This window comes from Pseudopipra pipra, chromosome 10 (genome assembly GCF_036250125.1).
Source record: "Pseudopipra pipra isolate bDixPip1 chromosome 10, bDixPip1.hap1, whole genome shotgun sequence".
NCBI lineage: Eukaryota > Metazoa > Chordata > Aves > Passeriformes > Pipridae > Pseudopipra > Pseudopipra pipra.
The window spans coordinates 25,256,070-25,282,113 of record NC_087558.1 but is presented as its reverse complement, the minus strand read 5'-3'; the positions used below and the strand labels follow the sequence as shown (position 1 = coordinate 25,282,113).

Below are 26,044 nucleotides of genomic sequence, written 5' to 3'. Positions count from 1 at the left end.
ACCTCAGAGGTCTTTTCCAACTAAAATGATTCTGTGATTATATGATTAGCAAATGAAAAAAAAAAATAAATAACAAACCACTAAACCCAAGAAAGGACGCCTGGGCTGATGAGGTGCAGGATAGCAGCAGCCCACAGCAAATGCCACCTCACAGCCAGGATGGCAGCCCTCACCTGCCCTTAAATAGGCTTCACAAAAACCTTGTACCATACTTACTGCTCACCATGCTTCATATTCTCTCAAATCAGAGCTAAAATTGTCCAAATTAGTGCAGTTAATGCCACAGTTTGGTTTTCGCCAGGCTGCAATACCTGTCAGGTGCAGCTAATGGCATTGATGCTTTTGTCTGGTAGTCTCATGATTCGTGCAGTGAGCTGTGAACCAGCATAAATTAGTGTCCTGCTCACTCATGGATTTGCAAACTTATTTATGAGGCCACTAATTTGCAAGTACTTGAATGTTCAAGGCTTAGCCCTTAAAATCCTTTTTTTTTCTTATTATAGGACCACTACTAGGCCTCTTTTCAAAACATTTCAATGTTTTAGGGAAGTAAGCAAGATTAAGATTGCACAAAGAGCAAGTTCTGAGACAGATCTAAAATACACATTACATGGAAGAGGAAGCCAGGAGTACAACTAGTATTCCACTAGTATTTGTAAAAAATGTGGTATTAAATCAAATGATTCCTCTCAGTTCAAGTGTAATAGTACCTCTCCATCACAGTCTGACCCGCTTACTCTGCCATCTGGGAGCAGGACCTTGAGATGGCCAAGTAGCTAACTTTAGGAAAATAAACTTTCTATGATTCTTTCCAACCTGTGTTATTGCCAGTCACCTTCCTAGTGTTATGTGACCTCTTCCTGATTTCCCATGCTGGTTTTGCCTTCCAAGTCCACTCACATTCTTTTCTCATCACAGTACCCAGGACAAACAAGATTTCACATGCCACCCATGTTTTTTCAGTTTTCTTTCAAGTTTACTCCTCTACACAGCCTCCAGCTTGCCTTTATTCCCATTGGTAATAAGTTCTGTGTTGAGGACAGAAAGATGAGAAGGGAAAACACGTAGACTGGGAGGCAGAAGAAAGATCAGTGGATAGATACTGCACAAGGGGCAGAATCCAACAAGTTAAATGACCCAGAAAAAACAGGAGGGAGGTTCCTCCTTGCTCCACCAAGCCCCACCCTGGAACTTCTCATAAACTAAATAAACCACAGTGAACTATTCAAAAGGCAAATGTTTATTAGGTACACTGAACTTTAAAAAACTTTCAAAGAATTATGCAAGAAATATATTTAAATATAACAGGTGTTATTGCAATTGTGCTACATAACAAAATCACTTTTCTACTGTCAGCACAATCTGAAGACCTCAATGTTATATGCAAGACACGTTACATTGACTCTGGCACACAGTAAGTGGTCTGAGCTTTCCTGTTCAATCACTTGTGCTGCACCAGGCTGTTCTCCAGGACAAGATCAGCTCTTCGTGGAACTACGGCTTTTATGTTTCAGTAAATAAAGGAACTGGCAAGAAATAACACAAACTGCTGTTTTCCTCAGCAAAAAAGGAAAATCAAAACATGATTTCAAGCAAAGATACAGTATCATATGAGTAACAGTTCAGGAGGTAAACTCTCCTTCCATGGCCAAGTAGCTCCTATTAATCCGACTCCAAATTGCTACAGGTGCACCAAAGGAGAATGACTCATAGGTCCAGCATTTACATAGATGAAATTAGTAATAGTACATTACATTCAAGTCTCTTGATTTGCTTATTGCCATGCTGCACCACATTATTGCTTCATATTTTGTATCTTGAACAAGAGGTTGATGACTTCAGAGAGTTCAGAAATATCAGAGGCTACTGACTAAAACAAGAAACTGTACATATTAAGGTCAGGAAGTCAAAGACTAACCTCAGTCCTTTGTCACTGAGGTGTGCTGGAAACAAAAAATAGAAAAAAACAAATACTGATTTCCCTAGATTATATCTGCCATAGCACTGTATAAATGGAAGCACTCTAGGCATATTCTAAACAAGAAGTTTAACTATTTTAATTAAAATGAATGGCAACATTTATTTCTCTTAGAGGGACATCAACAGTCCAGACAGTAAGACCAATCCTAATAAAGGTACAAATAGGGAGAAGTAATCCAAGCTCTTTTTCACAATAGATAAAAATATAGGTGAATTTAAGGCACAGGTCTTTTCAAAATTAACATACATTCTTTTCTTTGAAGCTAAGCATACAAAGTAAGCTATAATTACATTATTAACAAGCTGTACACAGGGGCTTTATGTGCCTCACTTATAACAGCACTATCAGAAAATGATCAGAGAATTATTCACACGCAGATGTTCACACACAAACGTGAGCGTAGACTGGATCCCTACAGTAGAAAAAAGAAATGCTCCTGTAATAGTTCACAGTCCTTAGACAGTAACGTTACCAAGGCTGTATACTTTGATGAACTTGTGTAACGTTAGTTAGGGAGGAGAGCAAAGGCAGCGTGCAGAGAACACGAGTCACTTCCTGTCTGGGGGTGGTAGGAGCCTGTTGTGTGGCAATGCTCAGTAGCACTGACATGGTCATGATGAACTGACAGCCACATCCATTTTTTATTAATGCTATCTGATATAATTCCATACTGAGGAAACTTGTGTGCCAAACATATTAAAAAAAAAATTAAAAAATCACTGCTTGGCTCCCAACCAGACAGCAAACTTCTGCTTAGAAATCTCATCTTACCATTTAGACTCCTTTTCTGAGTATACGTTGCTCAGATTTTTTTAGCCAGGCACAACAAACCTTTTCATTTGTACTTTCTTGTGTGCATGCGACTACATCCAGATGAAAATATTCATTGTGCCTCACAGTGATCACGTCTTCTGAGTTTCTTAATGCTCTTGGATTGGTTTTTGCCATCTTCTGTGGAAGGAATAAACCCCACATCTACTTGCCTAGTTGGGCAATTCAGAAAGCTGATCCTTTGGCTTTTCTGAGCTCTGCCACTGGCAGAGCATAACCATATCTGCACATCTATTGCTCCAGCTGAGTTCGCTGAATGGAGACACAAAATATTTTTACCACCTGAGTTTCTGCATCTGGAATTGCAAACTTGTGAGCATCCAGAACACCCTGGTTTCAGCAAGCCCAGCCACATGTACAAACCCCTCCTGCCACCTCTCCGCTCCAAGGAGTTCCTCTTGTCTCGTCTCTTTGGAGCTGGACAAAGCTCACGGCTCTGCCCCATCGGCCTCGGGCAGGAGGGGAACCTGAAGTCACAGGCAGTGAGCAGGTCTCCTGCTTCTCCTTCTGTCCTTACAGCTCAAGTAAAGAAAAACCAAGATAAACTGAGTATTTCCCTAAGATAATGTGGTGAACTCAACTATTCTGAGGAAGAAGCTGGAACAGACAGCAGTGTCCTTACTCTCAAGCTTCCTCTAAACCTCTGTCAAAGTGAGCATTTCCTCTTCCTACATCATTAGCCTCTCTCAAAAATTTGCAGTATTAAAAATATTTAAAAAGCTTCAGTAAATTATGAAAAGGGTCCATATCAACATGATCTGCATTAACATCTCTGCTTCAGAGAGTACCACAAAGCAATCTTTGATGAGAACTGCATTGGTGCCAATTAAAATAAAAAGTGCACAATCTGGACCCCTTGGTGCTGGAGTGGAAAGCACAGTGCCCAATTCCCAAAATGCAGGCACACAGTATAAAATGACTCATCTGATGGAAGAGATTCCACAAATTATGCCTACTTAAGCATTATCAAGGAGGGAGCCTACAAGTACAACTAACATGATTCCCAGGAACTGTTCGTGCTTGATGGCTGTAAAAGGGGAAATGCTTCAGCTCAAAGCAGAAAGCTGGAGGCTGCTCTGTACTGCAGTACTGAAATTGGTGATTCAGAACCTTCCAGAACCCCGGCTGTGAGGAAGCATCAACTTTCTTTTCAATTAACATCACATTACTAAGAACAGAACTGGACATCAAAATGGAGAAGAAAAATATTTACTCATTCCTGTTTAGTGAAGACAATGCTTAAAAATTATTTTTTAGGTGTTACTTGGAGATACTTGGGCCCTCTTCCCATGTGTGGTTGGACTGAAGTTACATCTTTGTGCAGGTGCTCTAGAGCTACCAAACCTATCACCATTTATGATGGTGATTATTTTGATTAGAGTACATGGCTTTAATAATTTTCTTTCCTAGCTGAGACAAACCCCTTCCACCTTCCCAGCTTCCTGCTCAAGCCCATAAACTACAAGCAGCTAAATATGCATAATAGTGACAGTTTAAATCTTGGAATTCATTTATACCTAAGTGAAATGCATTGGAGAACAGGTGGCTCAGGAATGCAACTTCCAAATTAATGCACCCTTCTAGAAAAATGGTTCATTTTCATTAAACCAAAGTTGAATCGTTCCTTTTCTAGCACATCTAAGAATAATTGTTGTAACAGAGCAGGCCATAAGTGAAAATTATTTACTGAGTTAACAAGCAAGAAGAAAATCTCACTGCCTGTTGTAAGGAAATCATTGCATAAGTAACTGTCATTAAGCAATGCTCCACATCTGTAACTGCTCAGCACTGAATACAGGTTGTCAGGAATTGTAAGCAGAAGTTTTCTTCTGCATCTACATTTCTGCATTTACTGTTCATTAAACACTGTCATTTTCAAAATAATAGGTAACAGTAACAGTACATAAATTGTTAGAAAAGACAACTAAACTATAAAATGCATCTTCAAAACCATAGAAAGCAGTATCTTGTTATTTACAGAGTAGTGCAGTATTATAAACACAGATTAAATGACACTGTTCTACACCTACAGAATAAGGACTGTTAAAAAACAGTTTAGCATGACAATCAACATTACAAGTCTGAATACAAACAGGAAGAAATCAAAGGAGAGTATTTTTCAAATTGCATCTCTAATTAAGTGCTCCTAGAATTTTTGACATTTTCATTTAAAATGATGGCACAAGCTATATACACTGTTAGTATATAGTACCAGTTACTGGGCAATTACCATCGCAACCAACAGACCTTATTCACAGGTACTGAAATTGCTTTTTCAAAGTATAACTTGGTGAGCAGAAACAAAAGGAATTTAGAAAAGGATTAATTTATCTGACTCATTTGTCTTGCATTACCGAGGGACTTTCTTTTTAGGGCAATGTGGATGTACCTGCTCAGGAACTGACTTCCTGATCAATCACTGATATGCAGAGATTTGTATTCTATCAGTATTCTTTTTCAGCATATACAAAGCAGTGTTTGGTATCCAGCCAGAAACTGAAATTTGTGTCCTTTCCTGAGGTTACAAGTCAATGCATCCCAAAGTGCAGCTCCCAGTGCTCTTTAAAAGTCATGACCATGTTACCGAAAACGGTGACTCCCAGTTTGGCACAGCTTCACTGAGGGTCAGAATTTCCATCTCATGAAGAAATACTCTGGGAAAACACATGAGGAAAGTCCAGTGGAACAAACAACGTTCCAGATATGGTGCTTACTTTCACCCTCCGAGCAATCACAGAGACCAGAATCCTGAGGCCAGGGCTGGCTCTGCAGAGATTTTATGGTTTTTCTTCTGCCCTGGCACTGACCAACTTCCTTACTGGCTGCTGTCCTCAGAATTCCTTTAAAAGGCAGTTCCTGAGGTTTTTGGTGATTAACAGGAAATTGGTACAGACAATCCTATTCATTTTCCAACTCTTAAGTGCTATTTCAGTTTTTATGAACTCTGTGCCTCAACTGTACAACTGTGTACTGGAAATAAAGAGACCTAGAACAGAAATCTAGAGAAGGCTTAAAAAAAATACCTTTACTGAAAAAAAACCTAAAAAATGGTGGTGTGTGTCAAAATACAGGCGCTTCCTTGGCTTCAAAATTATCCAAAATATGTCATATGGGAGTCACCTCATATGGCTACATGGACAGGTCCACAGATATTTTTCTGGTGACAGTAGGGACCTTCCCAGAGCTTCTTTATCTGTGGTGAAACAGTTTATATGGTAGTTTAACTGTACTGAGTGATTGTCTGAAGAAAGGCCAAGAAATACTTGGTGGATACTCTGCCATCTCTGCAGATGAGATATCCAAAAAAAACAATTTATAAGCTGTAGGGCACAACCCAAGTCCCTAGCTCTATCCTCAAGTAATTTATAATGTGATTCAGGTAAGTGGAAGAATCCAGAGTCCATCATCTTTTATTTCTTTAATAGAGATACTTCGCAGTGAGCAAAGAGAGAACCCAGTAACCTTCAGCCTTCAGCCATACTGCTCACAAAGGTAAAAACTGGGACTCAAAATTTGCTTCACAGACACATGGCCTACACCCCCCTGGTTTTCCATGTCATGTAGCCTTGTACTTCTGATGGACATCTATCAACACTATGAATAAGGTCCACAGGGTTAAGGTACCCAATCGTCATGCAGTGTGTTGTGGTGGCTCACAAAACAACCAGTTTCTCCTTCAGAAAAAAGCATTCCTCAAAGACTCTCCTATTTGTCCTATGTAGCTTGTTTTGTTGACGCTTTTTGGGGTTTTAATTTCAAACCATGCATGATCTGACATTAAATCTGCTCGGTTAAGCCAAGTAATCTGCCTGCAGGAATGCTGCCTACGAACTACAATTATTTAAACTTTTTAAATTATAAATAATTATCTTAGATGATTCTTTGGGATCAAAGAATCTATTTTTCCCATTAGCAGAACTGGAAACACCTTGCAGATATTGCTTCTTAGGACAGAGGCACAAAAGCTTGTGAAGGCACTTTCCCCAAAAAGCTTCCAAGATTTTAATTACTAATCACACATAGGGCAAATTTGCTGACCACTAGTACAACATACTGTTACTGCTCTTGTATCAGAGTCCACAGCAGATAGAAATGAACTCTGGTTACTGGGTAGGTTTGGAGACTTGTTTTGTCAGTTAAATGAACCCTTTTTCTAAAGGCACAGGATATAATTTTCATACAACACTTAGGCAGGGAATTCCCACTTCAGGAATCTTTAAAAAGCCTGTCTTGCAGCAGACCACTGGATTCATTCATGCAGTTTTCTTCTTTTTTCAGGAAAAAAAATTACAGTTTAAAGCCTTTTTCATTATATCTATGAATGGTCACGCAGCCATGATACGATACTGGCCTGGGCATGGCTGCTACTCCTGTGATAATGCCCGTTGCAGGGTCATAACAAAGAATAGTGTCTGTGGCTTCACCATTTTCCCGTCTTCCACCAAGGATATAGATTTTTCCATTACACACAGACATGCCACAATTCTCCTGTTTCAAAGAAACACAAAGGAATACATGATTATCTAAAAAGCAAGACCTTGATTCATGCATATCTGCTCCAGTGCAGGAGGGCAGCACTGATTCCTGTTTGTAAACAGGCCTATACTATTTCCTCCTGAAAGGGCCAATGCAGAAAGGACAATAATTAGAGAAAGCAACAGCACAATCCTACAAAAAAGACTATTTCAGGTCTAAGCCTTCACTACATAGCTCATACAAGGGATACAATGGAATTCAGCTGAACACTGTACTTACCATTTAAAGATCTGAGATAGGGAAAGGAGGAGAGAACAAAGGTTTTCAGAAGAGGGACCACAGTAGGTACTATTAATGCAAAAAAGGGGAACAAGGAGAAGCATCTTAGAGGAGTAACAGATAATGAAGAGGGATGTAAATGGGGAGAGGAAAAAAAGGCATGACTAAAAGGAGTGCATAAGAAAAGACTGTGCTATGTCTTACTTGAAACACCGATAGGATTTTATTTCTTCCTTAAAAGCAGGCATGGAAAAGATATTCAATTAAATAGAGAACTCAGATCAAAACAGAGGAACAGAGGGAAGGCCAGGAAAAAGAATGAAGTTTTGTTAAGGTAATACCACAGTAATAACATCAGGAAATGTAACTGATACCTGTATACTTTGCTACCAAGGTTAAATTCTGTGTCCCATATGTGGCAGTGACAGAGCCCTCACTACTCAAGTCAGAAATTTTCTGTGCTATACAAAGGGGCTTTTTCACACTGTAAAAACAGCCTTCAATATTTGTAGTTACACTGAAAGGCTTTAATCAATTACAAGGAAATTACTACCTTCAATCTAAATCAAAACATGCAGCAGAACCTGACAGGGTTAATTTCTATACAACTAAAAATTCATCCATTATACTGTTACCCTGTTCTCCAACAGTAACAGCTCCCAAAGTTTGGACTGGCTAATAGTGATGACCAGCCGAAAAGCTACTGGTATAGAAAATTCTTCTGTGAGGTTCTGAATTACACAGAAGAAGAGGTAAAGCAAGAAAGGAATCAGAAATGCAACTGTATCAGAGTTAAACAAGTGCATACTCATTTCATGCCAAGATGATAATTTCAAAAACTACGTTTCAGCTGTGTGCAGGTCTTCTATTGTTAATTACCTGTCTGCTGAACGTGTTCTGTACATGCATCCAGTAGTCCTCAATGGGATCATAGCAGTAGATGGCTTTGGTGAGCCCACCAGCAACGTAGATCAGGTTGTTTAAGGACACGGCCGTGATACATCTCTTGGCGATGGGGATCGTTGCACGGAGCAACCAAGAATTGGTGTCAGGATCGTAAGACTGAACCTGAAAACAAATACGAGCCTTTCACATTAACAGTCTAACTGAAGTAACAGCCTGGCATGCCCACACAAGTTATACAAGGAGAGACAAAGAAGCAGTGCCTGGTGGGCAATACCTCACCCAGAAAACGAAGTCAATATAAATATAGGTCCATATATCAATGTCTAAACACGCACTTGTATTTGACATTATTTTCTGAACACTCAGGTTTAAGAATTCACAGAACTTGTGAAGCCAGTGACAGTATTCATGAGAAACACCACAGGAACAGCATCTCCCTGAATTAACATTTTCTATTCTGTATTTTTTGTACTATAATAACACCATACTCCCTTCAGCAAAAACAGTTAAAGCGGACCTCTGCAGGATCTGGTTTTAACCCAGCAGTGCTGTTGCCTGTGGGCAGAAGACGCAATACAACACAACTCACTGACCTTGTCAGAACAGGTGTTGTCATCAGGCCCACCCCCGATGACAAAGAGTTTGCCCACACAGCTGGTCACAGCCGGGGAGCTCACGGCCTCTTTCAGGGGAGCCACCTCTGTCCAGCGGTTGGAGAACGAGTCGTAACACTCCACACTGCTGAGCCGGTTCTGCCCGTCATAGCCCCCAACCACGTACACCTGTGCACAGGGGTGAAAACTGCCATTATTTCTTGGGTAGAGTAAAGGTTACATTTAAATATGAAATTAAATTAATTTAAAGCTAATTTGCTAGGTATGCGAAGGGATACTTTTCTCAGATTTTTAATATATACACAGGAGAAGAAGAATGCAGCCTAAAAACAAAGGGTAAAGACTTCCTGGAGAGTTCCATTCAGTCACATGTGGAATGACACTGCAAACACATGCCAAAGCATAGTATTATTAATACTACGACAGAAACTTCCCGTTTGAATGGCATTTGTTAGAAAAGGCATTTCTCTGCATTTCTCTTTTTTTAGATGACATTCAGCAACAGCAGCAGCTGAGTTTACCTTTGCTTTTCGGTGTTTTGCTTTTCCCTACTTACTTAGAGAAATATTTCCTCATCTCAGTTTGTAAACTCTTTCCTGCCCCTTCTCTCATATTTAAGAAGCAGAACTCATTATTTATGTCCACTTGCTTCTGTTTGCTCAGCTGCAAGTTTCATCTCCACGAAGCCCAAGGGATACCACATGCACATCCTTCCTAAGTTTCACTAACAGAATCCCCACAGGCAGTTGATCCCAATTACCCATTTTATGTTCAGGCATATACACCTTCAAAATACAGCAAATTCTCCTGTTTCCACACTGCATGTGTTCAGTTAATTTCAACATAAAACATTAAATAAAAGACACGACATTCAGAGCAGCACCAACTTCTGTTAATAACTGCAAAACTGTTAGACCTTTGACAGCACTTGTGAAGCACAGGATAATTCAGACGCTTCTTTGCTTCCCAAAAATTTGCTTCTTGGGAATAAGACACTTCAATGATGAAAAAAAATAAATGACTGGGCAGTAAGATGATTTTCACGTCCAGGGGTAGTGTCTGACTGATAAAAAGCCTAATTGTTTGAAATATTAAAGTATTTTTTAAAGTATTTGATATGAAATACAAAGTAATACTAAAGTGTTTTCTCTACTGCTTTCTTATCTACATGAAAACATCCCGACTATAAAAACAATTAAAATATACTTCTCTTACTTTACCAAGAAGAACAGCCATTTTATGTCTCCATCTGCCTTTATTTAAGGAAGCAACTCTGATCCAAATGTTAAGTTGAGAGTTATAAATCCAGACATCCCGGCTATTGATTCTTCCACCTTTAAAAACAGAAATATGCCGATCTGAATACTTATTGTATGGGAAATACTATTAACATGCCCCTCTACAGGGAGCAATGAAAACTTTGTATCACTTTTTGGGTGATATAAGGATCTATCAGTATCTATAAGTTAGACTGAAAAAGTAATTCCCAGTGGACTTCAAACACAAAAGCACACAGTGAGTTATATTCCTTATGTTTGCCTTCCTCACTGACATGCTGAGATCACATCAGATTATTTCTTGAATGCACGTGAATGGCTTTTGCCCATGCTCTGAATTCAGATTTCCTGTAGTGTCACTGCCTGGATGAGACACCCAAAGTCTTATCCCCTGAAGTGCCCTATGGCACATCCCTAACACCTGTTCCTCTGTCCTGTCTGTGCACATCTCCTTTGTTTTACACTCTGTTCAAATGACACAGGTACTACACACCTGAGGAAACAACTTCTTCGGCTGAACTAACTCACAGATCATGGTGGCTAAACCATCAGCTGCACCTTGGAATTCTCCCTTGCTAAAGGACTGCTGGGAAAAGCCTGCTTGAGATTTTTTGCTTGTATTTTTCCCAGCTGTTACTGCAAACAGTCTGCTGCTGTATTTTAAAGCAGTGTACTGTATGAGCTGGTCTCTTTAAATACAATTGATGTCCTGGAATCAGCTGTAAAACACTGCAGATTCATGCCAAACAAAAACTCCAGAAAACACTTTTGTTTACAGTAAGATTGTGCTGGGGCTGGTTTTCACCATTTACATCAAAAAATGACTTTCAGCCGAGCTTCTGGAAGTTCACAGTACAAAGATCTGCCACACTACTTAAAAAAATCCCAAACAACAAACAAGAGAACAATCCCCAATCAATCATAGAATCATAGAACGGCCTGGGTTGGAAGGGACCTTAAAGATCATCTAGTAATGAAAAACAATCAACCAAGAAAAAAAAGAAATCTTAAACTTTTTAGGATTGTTCACCTGAAACAAGAATATCATTCCGTAGAGCACACACGGCATACTCAGACTTGGTAAACTCTGGAAGTTTAGCCAGTGATTTCCACTCTCCTGTTACGGGATCATAGCACTCCGTGTACGGCAAATTAAACCCTCCAACTCGTTCACAGCCTCCAACAACAACTATCACCTCAGAATAACCAGTTGATCTAAAAAAGAGAACACAGAAAACTAAGATGTAGGAGATATTTATTAGTACATGGAGGCCAAACAACATCGTCTTCAAAACTGTGTGAAAATCAGAAAATTTACTATTTAGTGTTAACTTCTACAGCAAAGAAAAAAAGAAGAGTCATTTAGCAAACAGAGGTTTCACTGTTTCCAGCTGTGTTGTTACACAGCAGGTGTCACTGACAGGTGCCCAGAGTAAGTGGTGGAGTTCCACCGCACAACGTTATATGTAAAAACTGAATAATTAAATAACACAGAAAGCCCTTACTTTAATAGTATTTTTAATTTGTGTACATAGAGAGATCAGAAACCAAGTTCAAGCAGGACCTGTTTCACAATGAAACCAGTCCTGACGTTCTCCCTGAGTTTTACAAAATCAATACTACTTTACATTGCTTAAACATCCAACAAGTTTAAAAGTTGAAGGAATATAGTCACCAAAATAAGAGAAAAGAAAGTGGCCTTAAAGCCAATGCAAAGTAAAGCAAAAAACAAGAGTAGTGACAGGAGGAAACATTAAGGAATGCTGAAATAAAAATTCAAGCCTAAACCAAAAATTAAAACTCAGTGTGAAAAAAAATTAAGCATTAGACAGTCTGCAATGTACACAAGTAGGCCTTTAAATTCCATTCCGCACATTCATTTTCCTTCTACTAACTGAATGTTTTTGTATTATACATATTCTACATTCACAGCAATAACAAAACCTCTTATTTATTAATTCACATTTGAATGTAGAGACTCAACCATCTTTGATGTGCAAATCGAACCGTGAGCACCTTTTATTCCTCCTCTCAAATTTCTAATTTCTTGTCAGCATTTGTCAAACTCCTTTCTTTTCAGGGCATTTTTAGATTAAAGCATTTTGCACTGACATATTTATTTCAAGGACTGCTGTCAATTAAGTAAAACTGAATGCAAGATTCATTTTATTTTTGATAAGCCTTTTTGTCGTGTCGAGCTTTGTACGATGATCCCAATGTGAACAGACATCTCACAGAACAGACATTAATACCATTGCTGAGTACTGCAGTCTTCTCTCAAAAACAACAGACTCAGAACTGCCTTTGAGGTAAAAATTGCATGATATCCCCCTAAAGATCCTATTATAAACTTATGCACATATTCACCTATAAATCCTGATGAAATTTTCCCTGTTTTGAAACACCAGAAACAAAACTAGTTAGCCCTTTTATCTCCTTGTCACCACAGGCTGTAATTTAAATATACCATACATCTTTCTACTCAGAATATTGTCAATAGGAAAAGGCAGTGCTAAATGGTAACATGCTACAAGATGGTACAAATGAGATGTGTCTGAGGAGTGGCACTTACGCACCTGAACCTGGCAGAAGAAACTCTCGGCAGCTGCTCAGCTTTGAAGTCAGGCTCCTTCCTGGTTTCTATGTATTTACTGTTACGGGTTTTTGCTTTTTTGAGGAACAACTCTGAAAAGAATCTCTCAAAGGATAAGAGAGGGGAAGTTCCTGTGCCAGCAAAGCATTACTGAGGAAAAGAACTTCCGTAAAAGCAAGACACTCAACTCGTAGTTTGCCACAGAAGCAAGTCCAGATACACCAGCTAATTGTGGGTACAAAGAGGTTTGCCTGAGGATTACTTTCTAGATTAGAATCAAGGCCTCCACTCACATACTGAAAAGCTTAGTGTATTTTAAAAATAAATGAACCAAAAATTTTTGCCCAGAGAGAGCTCTTTATGAATTGTTATGATGAAATCTTTCTCTGTAAAGAAAATATTCATTTAGCACAGTATTTCAAATCTACAGAAAACAAAAAAATTTCCCAACATTTTAGTACCTGTATGACCATATTTTTTCTTCAGTTAAGAAACATTTCCTCCATTACATTTTCTTGGAGGAGTCATGCACTGTATATGTTTTATGGTTAGTTCCTAAAATTTCTTTTGCAAATGACAAAGAGCATGTTACTTTAACAAAAAAAAAAGTAAAACTGTGGTGGAATTACACAAAAACAACATACAGGCAAAGGCTAATTCCAGAAAAGAATAAAGGATATATTTGAGTGAAGGTTAGAAAAACCTGTGACCTCAACCAGTAGCACAGGAAGCCCTCCTTGTAGCCCTCAGAAGAAACAGTGTGAGCAAAATAACAGAGGTCTTAAAACAGGCACTAGAGATTCCAGGAGGCACTGTCCCACCAGGAAGAGGTGCATAAAATAGAAAAGGGGGGGGTGGAATACGACCAGCAGTGCCACGTAATTCCGTGCATTCCCAAGAGCAGGTTCCCTGGGGGTCCCAAGTTACACAAGGCGAGAACACCAACCCGCACAGCAAGAGCTGGACAGAACTCCCGTAGTTCAAAGAGATTACATTCAAAATCATGTGAAGTTTGGAGAACAAATTACAGAAAGTCTGGTAAATCACTACTCTTTTTTTCCCCAATGTTAAATCACTTTTGAATGAAATAGCAGACAATATGTGAAGTGAAATAGAAACCCACGTCTCCTTGGGGGAAAATGAGGGACTACATTAAAGCTTTCTAAAGGCAACCAGAAAGGATGTGTTAAAAAATGTATAAATGCAACAACTTCCAGTTAAAGAGAACACTCATGGGATGGTAACTAGGCAGGCTAAAAGAAGCTTTGATGGAAAAACTCAGAGGTAGATGAAAATCTGAAGACAACTCAAATCACACAGTAGGAAGAGCCTATGCTGTCTTTTGTATGGAAATGTGTTACTGCTCACTGCCTGGTCTCAGCTTGGAGATTTGCTGTGCAACACAACCAGAGGGGACTGGAGAGACTCCAAAGGAGCAGGAGAGACAGCCTCAAGATGTCACTAGTCCATAACTGAAAAGCTCTTTCAGAAAGACCTCACTTGTCAATGATGCCTTAGCGCCAAAAAGCAACGGTTATGCCATACTTTAACTTCAATTCCCTTCAGGTAACTCTTCACTGGCTTCAAAAAGAAAAAAAAAATCAACTTGTTTAAAAAAACAAGTCGAACTCACTTCACCCATAAGTGCATCCAAGCAATCACTACTTATTTCCCAAAGTTTCAACAAAAACACTGGTGTGGGAATTTCTTGTCCTGCAGCCTGTCTCCTTTTGGAAACAGTTTATATAGAAAAGAAATTGGAGGAAGGCAAGAAAGAAGGCAAACAGCTCTCCAGCGACCTGTCCTCTCCTCCCAACCCCCTGCCGAAATGCCCAGAAAAGGTGTGGTGAAAACACAGGAGAAGGGGGACCTGGCAACTGTTTTAAAATATGATCTCTTTTTGCTATAGGCAACAGAAACAAACAGGCAACAGAAACAAACAGGCAACAGAAACAAATGACAAAGAACTATTCCATGAATGTAATATAGAAAAGGGGAAAAAATTCCTGCTGGGAGGCCAGCCAGTTTTCCTCTTTGTAAATTACTTCTCTTGTTCCTGCCTACTTGAATCCCCAGTGCAGTTTAACAAGCTCAGCAGTAAAACCAACAAAACCCCCTGGCTTCAGAAATCACCTGTATTAGGCAGGGTACTTCATGTGCAAACTGGAGCACTACACTGAGGCTGCTCAAATTCTCAAGCACATACACACCACGCACTGGCAAAACTGCTGGGTCTGAGTGTATTTGCCTTCTTTAGCTAACTGAGTAATAGACACAGAATAAACATCACACCAAATACACTGCACACTGTCAGAATTCCCATGGTCACTCCCTCAGGCTTGGACTCAGAAACAACAATTGCACCAGTTTCCAAACTGCCATGACCCAAACACTTCCAAAGACCCTCCACCACAGCACCGTGCAGCTTAGAAAATCTGGCAGCTTTGCTGCAAGGAGTTCAAGAGTTTCTTCTCTCATGGCAGGACTGAAGACTGGAAAGCCACTAATGGGGCAAACATTGCCAAGTATTCTTTTTCCCTCTTAAGGAAGCCTTTAACTGCTGCCAGAAAAATAAAGGTTCCCTGAACAGTCACTGTGCAGCAACCGCATATGAGTAAGAGCAAGCAAAGAGGAGTAACTCCTAACACAATCTGTCTCGACCAGGTCATTGCATCACCTTAATGCAACATATGATTTTATAAATACAGCTTAAATCAGGTGGAGTTAACAATAAACTATCGTGTCAACTATCGTTGACATGAGGCTGGGAGAATATTTTTCAGGAAAAAAAGAATCATAACCACCATTGCTCATAAATGCCACTAATGGATTCTTCCTCATTTCTTTTTGCAACCTCAGTCACCTATTTGTGTAACGCATTATTAAGTGGTAGCAATTCTGAATTATTAAAATGTCACAGAATAAACACAAGATACTTCAGGAACTGTTTCATAATTCTTTAAAAATGACAATATTTGGTTTCTTTACAGTTAAGAACCTGTTCTGCTGTCTATGTACTACTCCATCTGTAAAGTATTTGTGATGCAGCAAGGAAATGCTCTGAATACATAATATCCCCATCCACATCCTTTGTGGTGTGCTGGACACTTACATGACTTTGTTACAAAAAGAAAGGTTGGGAAATGCAATGGTGTACTTGTCACAGCACATGAAGTTCTCTTCAAGATACTGCTATTGTATGAAATACTTTAAGGTCTCCCCTAGCAAACATTAAACTTAAGAAAGTGTTTTACTTGCAAGGTAATATAACTTTACTTACCTGAAAGGTTGTTTATTTCATAGCAATAAAGTGATCTGTGCAGAAAGACTCACTTAACTCACATTTTCAAGACACCTGTGAGCTTCATGGCTTGTGGGGAAGTACTGAAGAGTAAGTGTAGCAGCTCCAGAATGCAAAGCAAAATAATCTGCAAGAGATTTTTCTCTGGGCATATGTATATCAAACATCTGTGCAACAAACTATGTCCTTCTCCTACAGAAAAAAAGAAAAAAAAAAATTCCTCACCTGCGTGGTCTAGTTCTGGGAGACATCATCTCGTTTCCAAGGATATGGTATCGTCTGGCTTCATGCAGGAGCTGATAGCACTCTGGGGAATTCTGGATCAGCTGGTCCACCTCCACAGTCTGAACGAAGTAGTTGGGGTGCAGGAGCGGGAGCCTGACGTGTGTCAGCAGTTCGTGGAGCACCGGCCGGCGCAGCTCCACGGCGCGGTACACCCAGCGCATCACGGCCTCGAACACCATCTCCTCCTTGCTGATCACCAGCTCGTCGCTGCAGATGTAATCAATGAGCTCATCCTTCCCCAGCTCCAAGAACTCTTCATGCTGGGACACATCCTCAAATGTCTGCAGCGCAAAATTCCTGCACTTGGTGAACAGCGTCTTGAGCGAGTGCGTATCTGCGAAGCGCTGGATTCCCAGGCAGTTGCAAGGATCCAGTTGCTCTTCCAGGAACTTGGCGCAGGCGTCACGCAAGACACTGATCTGAAAGAGACTCGATGTTTCAAAGAGATACTGCACGTTCTCTGTGGTGATTTTCACCTTGCCCGTGTACACGTACTGCAGAAAGCAATCCATGGCCTCGGCAAAGATGCCGTTGATCTCCACCAGCATCTCCCGGCTCTCCCGGTGGTCGTTGCAGAACATGGCTCTGAAGTAGCTGCTGCAGGCCGAGAGCACGGCGCGGTGGCAGGGGAACTCCCGGCCCTCCACGCAGATGATCACGTCTGTGAACAGCCGGCTGTCCCGGAACTCATTGAAGATCTGCAGGATGCTTTCCGCGTGGGATGATCCCGAGGAGAAGTCGAAAAACTCAGGGCCTGACAATGACTTTGGGTCCATTTCAAAAACTTTCCGCTTGGTTGCAGGGGAGTCTCGTATCCCGCTCTCCTCTCTATTCAGTCTGCGTCCCAATATTAGTACCATTGTTACATCAGTTGGCTATAGAGTCATTGAGAAAAATTTGCAGAGTTTCTCCTTCTCAGTGCTACGGTCTGAAAAATTAAAACACTTCAGTTTTCAGTCTGGCACAACCTCAGCTTCATCACAAGAATCAGACAAGATACTAGTTTGGTCACTCTAAGAACTGGAGCAATTGTTGACCCTTCCTTGAGGTGACACAACATTACAGGGCAAAGTACCACACACCCTGCACAGGGCAGTGTAGCACTATCTGCCACACTTTACATACAAAATATACCCAGAAAACAAGTGTCCTAGATGGCAAGTTCTGCATGTCCCAGCACCACTGGCATTGCATTAATGTTCAAGACAAAACCCTCAAGATCTCAGCTCTAGCAAATCACCTGACTAGGCAGAAGCCAAAGATTTCCTGGATAAAAATCCAGAGCCTGGACTTTTCACTTTTTTCAGAGTAATCCTCATTTCAGCTGGAGCCTCTGAGTGCTACTCTAACAGCACTAGCCAAAAAAGGTGTGTGTGGGAAGACTGAAATTCTAAAAATGAAAGTTCAGCTGAGAAATCACCCCATTTTCATTATAAAGTCTATCATAATGAAGTCTTATAATACTCACGTTTAATGCCATTCTGTGATCTCAACAAACCTTGGCCATAAGTTTTTACCTGTTCATTCCTAACATCTAAAATTAGTTCACTGATAATCTATGATTCAATTGCAAAAGAATGTAAACTGCTAGAACACAAGACAGAATGAAGAATAAACTACACGTAAAACTACTGGAAATAAGAACCAAGGGGCATAGAACATGGGGATTCTGTTTCCACAGTACTACTAGAAAATAATTACTAGCAAAACTTTTTGCTGAAACACCTTCCAGTTTCAAGTACAAGTGTAAACATTCCCCCCAATGTGCAAACACAGACTCACATTATCAGAGCACTGAGGTTACAAAAATCAAACACTCAAATGTTAGCATATGCCAATAAGTTTCTGGGTGAAGAAAATGCAGCTGACTTTGCAGATAGTGCATGTTAGAGGCAGTGAGAACAACCAATCTAGCAGCAACAGGGCCTTTTGCCTCTGCTGAACTTAAAAAATACCTGCTTGTGATATGTCTGCAAGGACAGGCACTGAATTATTTTAGAAGTTTTTATAAAGGGATTTTCTTCTTTTTGTCTCCCAAAGGTTAAATTCAGTTTCCCTGAATACACAGCCAGGAAACTTCAACTCCTCACAGTAATTTCATTTCCTGATGTGCTTGCATCCTCAGAGCTGCAATTACCCAGTCCCAGACTGGCCACGTCATCACCTAATATAGAACACAATGAACGTGCTTTTTTTAAACGGCCTTTTTACATGGCACCTTTAAAAAGCACCATCTGAACAAACAGCAAGGAAAGAATGCGTGCTGTACCTTTACTCATTGAGAAAACAGGCTCTAAAAACTATCATTTTCCCTATAAAATTTTTTACACAAATTTACAAGGTAGATTCCTGGTATGGCTCATTCACCCTACAAAATTTTAATTTGACTTAAAATAGGGCCAGTTGTCTTCTGATGCCCGAAAAACACTGTTGCAATGAGCCTATCTAATAACTGATTGCTTCAGAGAGACTTTAACGAGACATAAATAGACAGTCTGATCTGTAGCTGATACTCTATCCCATGTATTGCACAATGATTTTACTCAGTAGTGACGCAGGCTGGATACAAAACAAAACCAACCACCACCAGCAGCACCTCGCCAGCAATGTTGCTAACACCCCTATCCCTTACACTGAATCTCATCTGCAACTAACTGCACACTACTAGCACAAGAAAGTTGGCAGAAACAATGGATCAGCAGCAGAAAAGGGAAATATAACAATGAAAATATGAATATAAACCCTAAAGGCTTGATTCCAGCATCACAGATTTAAATCAGAAGAATTTCACAAAATGGAGCTTTTCCAAAGCAAAGTTAGCCTGAAACCTCAAACAAGACCCTGACCCATTGCATGAAAGGGGAAAACACAGCAACTAAGTAACAAAACCTTCGAGATTAAATCTTTCACATTATGTGAGAAGTTAAGACTTAAGACAGCACTGTATTATGCAATGGCTAATAAGGGGAAACAAGAGCTCTAGGTTAGGACTGCACATTGAAGGAACCAATGTCTTCTTTATGCTTGGAACAACACAATTAGTGGTTAGTAAACGATTTATTTTTCTTAATGTCCCAATGGTTCAAAGAAATGGGGGAATAAAAAATAATCCATGGAATACAAACTAATCAAGGGGGTAAATATTGTACATTTACAAATAAGACACTAGAAAAGAAATCCACTCCATTGCAGAACTTACTGCCTTTGAACACACTATCCTTCAATCTCTGTGCAGCTAATCACTTCTGAGGTGGCTTCAGCAAAGCAATTTCACAGGCCTATCAGCAACAGTGTCACATGTTCAGCTCTATCACACATATGTGTGGCCTTCCTGCAAATCTTGCTCTGGCAGTTCTAAAGTGTCACCTTGCAGCTGCCTGCCCCAAACTGGAAAAGGCAGAGGGGAACCTGTGCCTGAGGTTGAGCTGGTTAGTGAGCAAAGGGCCAAACGAGGGGAGATATCCTTGTCTGCACCTTCCCTGTATACAGAGGTACCCTACCTGCCTACAGACTCTGCATTATAAAGCACCAACGATTTACAGAATTTAACACTTGGATCTCTTTAACAAGTTTAAACAAAACAAAAAACAAATGCATTTTTCCAAAAGGCAAGTACTGGGAATTATTAGATCAAAAAGAAAAAACAATGCAAAATGTATTGGATTGCTTGTCTGAACAAGGGTCAGCAAGGACAGACCTTAAGTCTGTTAAATCAGAGTCTGCCCATTCAAAAAACTGGAAAGCAAAACACAGATCACACTTCCAGTCAACAGGTTTTAAAAATGCTTTACAAACACAGCCATGGCTCTAACACGGTTGCTACCTGCACATACACATATCTCTGAATTAAGCTGGGTTCACCAGAAGTTCAAGTTCCTTTATTTCTTTCACCTATACTGTCTGTAGGTCTTTCTGTACAAGATGTTCCTCAGAAACAGCCTCAGAGCCCCTTCAGAGGCTGGTAAAAGAGGTCTATAACATGTTTGCCCTGACACCTTCCAGCAGTAAATCCTCCTATGTAAATTACTTTCCTCCTTCCTCCACGCAACATCCTCATGTATTTTACCCCTCTCCCTCACCGACAGCTCTGCCAACAGCTGGCAGCTGGTTCTCTTCCCTGTGTGTCACAGAGCTCCTTTGCCCCACCAGCAGAACTGACAGAAAGCAACAGAGGAAACACACGGTTGGGGCGAGGCCCTTTGGTAACACCTCATCATCAGCTGTGCCCGAGCCCTGCCCTCAAAGCTCACCCTCGGGCTGTAGTTTCGGCAGTACCTGAGGCTGAGCAGGGGTTGTGCTGCTGCCAGCGGAGGTGGCGTCCAGCCCGTGCCCACCGCTGCTCCCCTGGCGTGGCCGGACCGCTGACCGCCTGTGGAGGGAGAAAAGGAAGCGCTGGGAACTGCCTCGGGAAGGGCAGAGCCCCCAGCACAGCCCCAGTGCAGCCCTGCGGCCCTCCAGGCACGGCTGGGGCCGCCAGACAGGCCGTGTCTGCTGCTCCCTGTGTCAGAGACAGCACCCCCGAGCTACCACAGCCAAATCCGCAAACAGAAACGGTGTTTTCATTCCCAGGCACGGGACCTGCAACTCAGGTCTGGCCAATCCTAATTATTTCGTGATTTCAGGTAACACGATCTGCAGGCGTGCTTCATCTCAGATGGCTGGTTACCACAAGAGTCAGAGAAAACAAACTCCAAGTGTATCGACTGCAGCTCACTGGCTAAACCACAACACGTGCTCTTTTTGTTTTTAAAGGAAGAGAAGAAGAAGAAAAAAAAAAAGAGTAACCTCTTCCTCCAGCAAAAAACAAACACATTTATTTTTGTCTTTGAGATACAAAAAAAGACCCCAAAGTTGTTAGTTTTAAAGCACTTTTTAAAAAAGAATAATTATTCCTGTTTTACAGGAGAAATTGAGCATTTGCATGTCTAAAATAAAAAGTCTTCAGGAATACCGAGTAACTAGTAAACAAAAATTCAGTTATCAAACTGATTGACATGGTAAGGGATTAGCTGCACTGTAGAAGTTTTTTACTGTAATGTAAGGCACTATTCTGATTCTAAAAAAGAATGTCAAAATTCAAGAGTAATCCAAGCTAATGACACACAAAACCAAGCCTTAAATGCCCTCTAAAGTCACCCAGCAAAAAAAACAGGAACTGATTTGGACATGAGAGTCATGATTATTAAGTAAAATCAAAACAAAAACATGTGGCGAAAAGGAACACCTTCAAACTGTGCAGAAATCTTCAGCTACCCCTTAGTAAGTGAAGAAGTCCCTGAGAAAGGCACACACCCACTGGAGGGGGAAGAAAGGAGGGGAAAAAAGCACACTGCGTAGTATTGTTCATGTATGGGGAAGAAACCGTGAGAAGTCACAATCCTTTCCCGATTTTGCTAAAACAAACTAAACCAGAAGCCGAGCCCCGGCCACGGCCCCATCCTGCTGGTGGGTTCATCCAGATGCCCTCACACCCGACCCTGGGCAGTGCCCGCCGGGCAGGAGCGCGGCCCGGGCACGGCTCACCCACGGGGCCAGGAGCAAGCAGTGAGCGCTGGAGAACGGACCTGTCCGCACACAGCCCGGGCGAGCTGCCGAGAGCACAGCTCGGCGCCGGGGCGTTCTAGCCGCTCCTGCAGGGAACAGTGCGGCCCCGAAACCGAGCCCACTGAGGGACCCAGGGGCTGGAGGCGGCGGCACAAAATGGCTCCTCCCGTCCCGCCCTCCAGCTCACCTTCACCCCGGGCCGCCCGGCCCCGCCCTCCCGCGCTCCGGCCAATCGGCGGCCGCGGCCCCGCCTCCCCCCAACCGCCCGGCCAATCGGCGGCCGCGGGGGGCTCCGGGGAGACCCGCGTTACGAAACCTCGCGGGCGGCGCGGGGGCAGCGGCGACCCCCGCCCGCTCCGCCCGAGCGCCGGCACCGGATCGGGCCGGGCGGCACCGCAGCGCCCCGCCCGCCGGGCCCGCTGCGCGTAGGGGGCAACAACCACAACACACGCACAGGGCATACACACAGCCGCCGTCCCGGCGCACCCGCGCTGCCAACATCCCTTCCCCGCCGTGCCACCGCCGCCCCGCGCTGCCCGCAGAGCCGCGGACGCGCTGCCCCCGCCGCGGCGATAACGGTGCCGTCCGGCCCCGCGCCCCGGCCCCGCGTCCCGGCCGTCCCGCAGCAGCCCCCGCGCCCTCCCCGGGGGCTCCCGGGACCGCCGCCCGAGCCCCGCGCCCCCGTCGCGGCCCCGCACTCACAGCCGGGAGCGCCCCCGCCGCGCTGCACCCGCGGGAGCCGCGGCCGCCGGAGTCGGGTCGGTTCCGCTCGGTGTGAGCGCAGGGTGCGATCCGCAGCGGTGCAGCGCTCGGGCCTCTCCGCCGCCGCTCGCGCTGCCAGCGCCGCTCAAAACAAAGGGGCCGGCGGGGCATGTGACCTCCGAGCCACCGCACATGATGTCACCGCGCGGCGCGGCGCTGGGAGCTGTAGTCCCGCCGCCCCGCCCGGGCACGGCGCCGGGAAACGGGGCTCGGTGTCCCGGGAGGAGCCGGGGACAGGCGGCGGGAATGGGAGAGCCCCGGCGGCAGCGGCAGCTTCTGTCGCTGCGAGTTCTTGCCACTGCCTTCCCTTTGCCGGGACCGGGGGCAGCGCACTCCCGATGTGCTGGGGCCGGGGGGAGCCCATCCCCCGGTGTGTCCGGGGGAGCACATCCCGCGATGTGCCGGGGCCGGGGGGAGCCCATCCCCCGGTGTGTCTGGGGGAGCACATCCCGCGATGTGCCGGGGCCGGGGGGAGCACACACCCCCGGTGTGTCCGGGGGAGCACATCCCGCGATGTGCCGGGGCCGGGGGGAGCACACACCCCCGGGGTGCGCCCGACCCGACCGGTCCGTGAGCGGGCAGAAGCTTCAGGTGCATCGAAACCAGCAGTGCATTGGGATGGCACCTTCTAGGGTGACAGTCCCGTGTGGCAGCTCCAGGGAGCCCTACTGAACGCCCCCCAACAAGAGCCGTCTCCCAGACCAAAACCAACACTGGGGCTTGGGGTAGCTCTTCAGACTACAAGACCAAAACCAAAACTATTACATGAAAAAAAAAAAAAACCACCAAAAAAAAACAAACAAAAAAACACCCCCAAACAAAAATAGAATCTTTGTCTACCTGCGCTGCAGCTTCACCTAATGCCAAATTTCCAGTTGCTCTCCAACAGTAACACAACATGGAGTGTCCCTGCCGACCACAGAAAGCCAAGGTCAGCTTTAAGCTCCACTGTCACAGCTGGGGGTCGCAGCAGTGGCAGCCACTCAACTGCAAATATAAAAGCAGGACCCTGGTGTCATCGCCCTGCAATTTCATGAGCAGGTCTGAGCCTGTCCTGAAGCCCAAATTCACTTCATATCCAAACTATTTGGACACTGGCCCATGCTCCAATACAGGCGATGGAACATGCCTGGGAGTATGGGAATTTATTTTTGCTCTGCCCTTTAGCATAAGCAAACTTGCGAGCCCATAATGCAGAGTGGGAAGGCCAGGGCAGGGACATGCATGCTTAAATTAAGTTCATTACCTGGTACTAAATGAGGCCTTATGCAATGCCGTGGAGCTGACGTGGGCAGGTAACTGGCTGTGTTCTTCCTAGAAGGATGGCCTCCCCCTCTGGCCCCTACTGCCAAGGGAGAGGGAGAAATACAAGTTCTTTTATTAGCTCCCACCTACTTTGCTCTCCTTAATGCTGGATATCAATCCCAGGCATAATATATCTTTACCTTTGGTGAAACTCTCCAATCCTCTGACCGCAGGATATTCTCCTTGGGCCCTTCCCGGGGATCGTACAAAGCCTTGTGCTCTTGGCAGTAGCTGATGGTGCTCTGTCACTGAAACTGTAAGAAGAGCAGTGTGTGCTCAGGACTCCAGGACCGACTCCCTCTGGAGCAAACTAGGCTCAGATTTTCATAGGCTGAACGGGCTCAGCTTTCCCCTGGGGTCAGGTAAACTGGAGCTTTGCAAAACAGTTAGAACTATTAATTAAAAGGCTATGCTCTGAAAACAGAGTGGAAATGTCCATTGATTTTGGTATGTAAATTGTTTTCATAAAGATCTTAAACAATTGAAACCTTCAACCATTTTGCTGTCAAGCTAGAACTCAGAACTGCCTAATAGACTGCATTAGAAGTGAGAATAGCCCAGTCCATTTCTCATCCTCTGGCTGGAAAAGCAACAAGGACCCCAAACAACATAAACAGCAAAGAGAAAATCAGCAGCAAATTCACCTTATAGAGTACAGGTGTGTTGCATTAACTTATTTCACTCACTGAATATAGAAAAAGTTAATAACCTAAAGTCTTACTTGCTACAAAGACATTAAATCTAAGAAGTATATGACCTCGGGAAAATGTTTTGCTTAAAATAGATCTCTTATCTGCTATATCCTCTCGTCTGCCACAGTCCTTTGAGTCTGTAACTCTTGGGGTCAATATGAGTATGCAGAGTTCACTTGAGAAAACATAAGCAAGATTAAAGGAATGAGTCAGAGGAAGGAAAAAATCAAAACAGGATCAAGATACCTCTGAACTGGCTTGAAGGGACAATGTTTACTCTAATAAAAACTGCACGTGGCAAAAATACCTTGTGTGAAGAGGGTAAATGGAGCATTTAAAAAGAAAATACTAATTAAAAATACTCATTGAGCAATCAATCATTTCATAATGTGCTCATGTATGCATGTGGTCACATCCAGGCACTTCCAGTTCTGAAAGCCAACGTCACCGAGGATGTCTGAAATTAAGGATACTTGAGTTGCCACTACATCCTATTGCTCTTCATTCCTCTGCTAGCAGGAGCATTGCCTGTTCTTTCTCAAGCTGCGCCAAGCATTTCTCTCAAAATAAGCAGTTGCTGTCTGAGAAGCTGAAACCGATTATTAAAGATTACTCATTCCTATAAAGCTTCGTTAATACTTTTTTTAACAACGTAAAGTACTTGTAAAGCATTTAGGCCAATGTTTTCCAAAGAGGTCAGTGATTTTGGAGATTTTGAAGGCTTCTTCAGGGCACTGGAAAGGTTAAAACCTAAAATTAGAAGCCTGCGTGAAGGTTTTGGCCTGCGTCCACCAGTGTTCATGTGTTTTTCTGGTGGTGTTGGATTTGAATACCACCCCCTCCAGGCACTTTTCAGACACACTTCAACGACACAGTGGGCCACCTAAACAGGTCTGTGCATTCCTCCAGATAGAAGCATCAACTATTTTGGGAAGTTGTGTTACCAGTACGCTCCCGAGAACTTTCCTCTGCTGTGGGGAGCGTGGTGGCTCCTTACCATATTTTTCTAAAATTATGGAAAACCCAGAAGGTTTTCAAGTAGTTCAGACTCACAGAAAACAAAACCAAAGAAAGTCCATGACTGTTGCTCACAGACACTTACGCTAGGCAGTCTGGGGAAGAGCTCGGAGCTGAATGACGGAAGAGATGAAGGTGAGCAGCAACAACTGGGAGCAGGAAGATGAAGAAGAATATAAAG

The 26,044-nt window shown here is 43.0% G+C and overlaps 1 protein-coding gene across 6 annotated transcripts; it reads right to left on the bottom strand.

Moving 5' to 3' along the window:
* Positions 1 to 1,222: 1,222 nt before the first annotated feature.
* KLHL24 (kelch like family member 24) lies at positions 1,223 to 24,428 on the bottom strand. Of its 6 annotated transcripts, XM_064666952.1 has the most exons (9): positions 24,295 to 24,428; positions 24,096 to 24,194; positions 20,819 to 20,912; positions 16,484 to 17,471; positions 11,395 to 11,579; positions 10,303 to 10,421; positions 9,067 to 9,255; positions 8,447 to 8,635; positions 1,223 to 7,300 (listed from the first exon to the last, which is right to left on the bottom strand). In XM_064666952.1, exons 4-9 carry the CDS (start codon positions 17,401 to 17,403, stop codon positions 7,100 to 7,102), a joined length of 1,803 nt encoding a protein of 600 aa, XP_064523022.1. In that variant the 5' UTR covers positions 17,404 to 17,471; positions 20,819 to 20,912; positions 24,096 to 24,194; positions 24,295 to 24,428; the 3' UTR covers positions 1,223 to 7,099. The 6 variants fall into 6 exon arrangements, with proteins under 6 accessions (XP_064523022.1, XP_064523025.1, XP_064523020.1 ...); XM_064666955.1 differs by lacking the exon at positions 20,819 to 20,912; XM_064666950.1 differs by lacking the exons at positions 24,096 to 24,194; positions 24,295 to 24,428 and adding an exon at positions 23,690 to 23,836.
* Between the last annotated feature and the right edge of the window lie 1,616 nt (positions 24,429 to 26,044).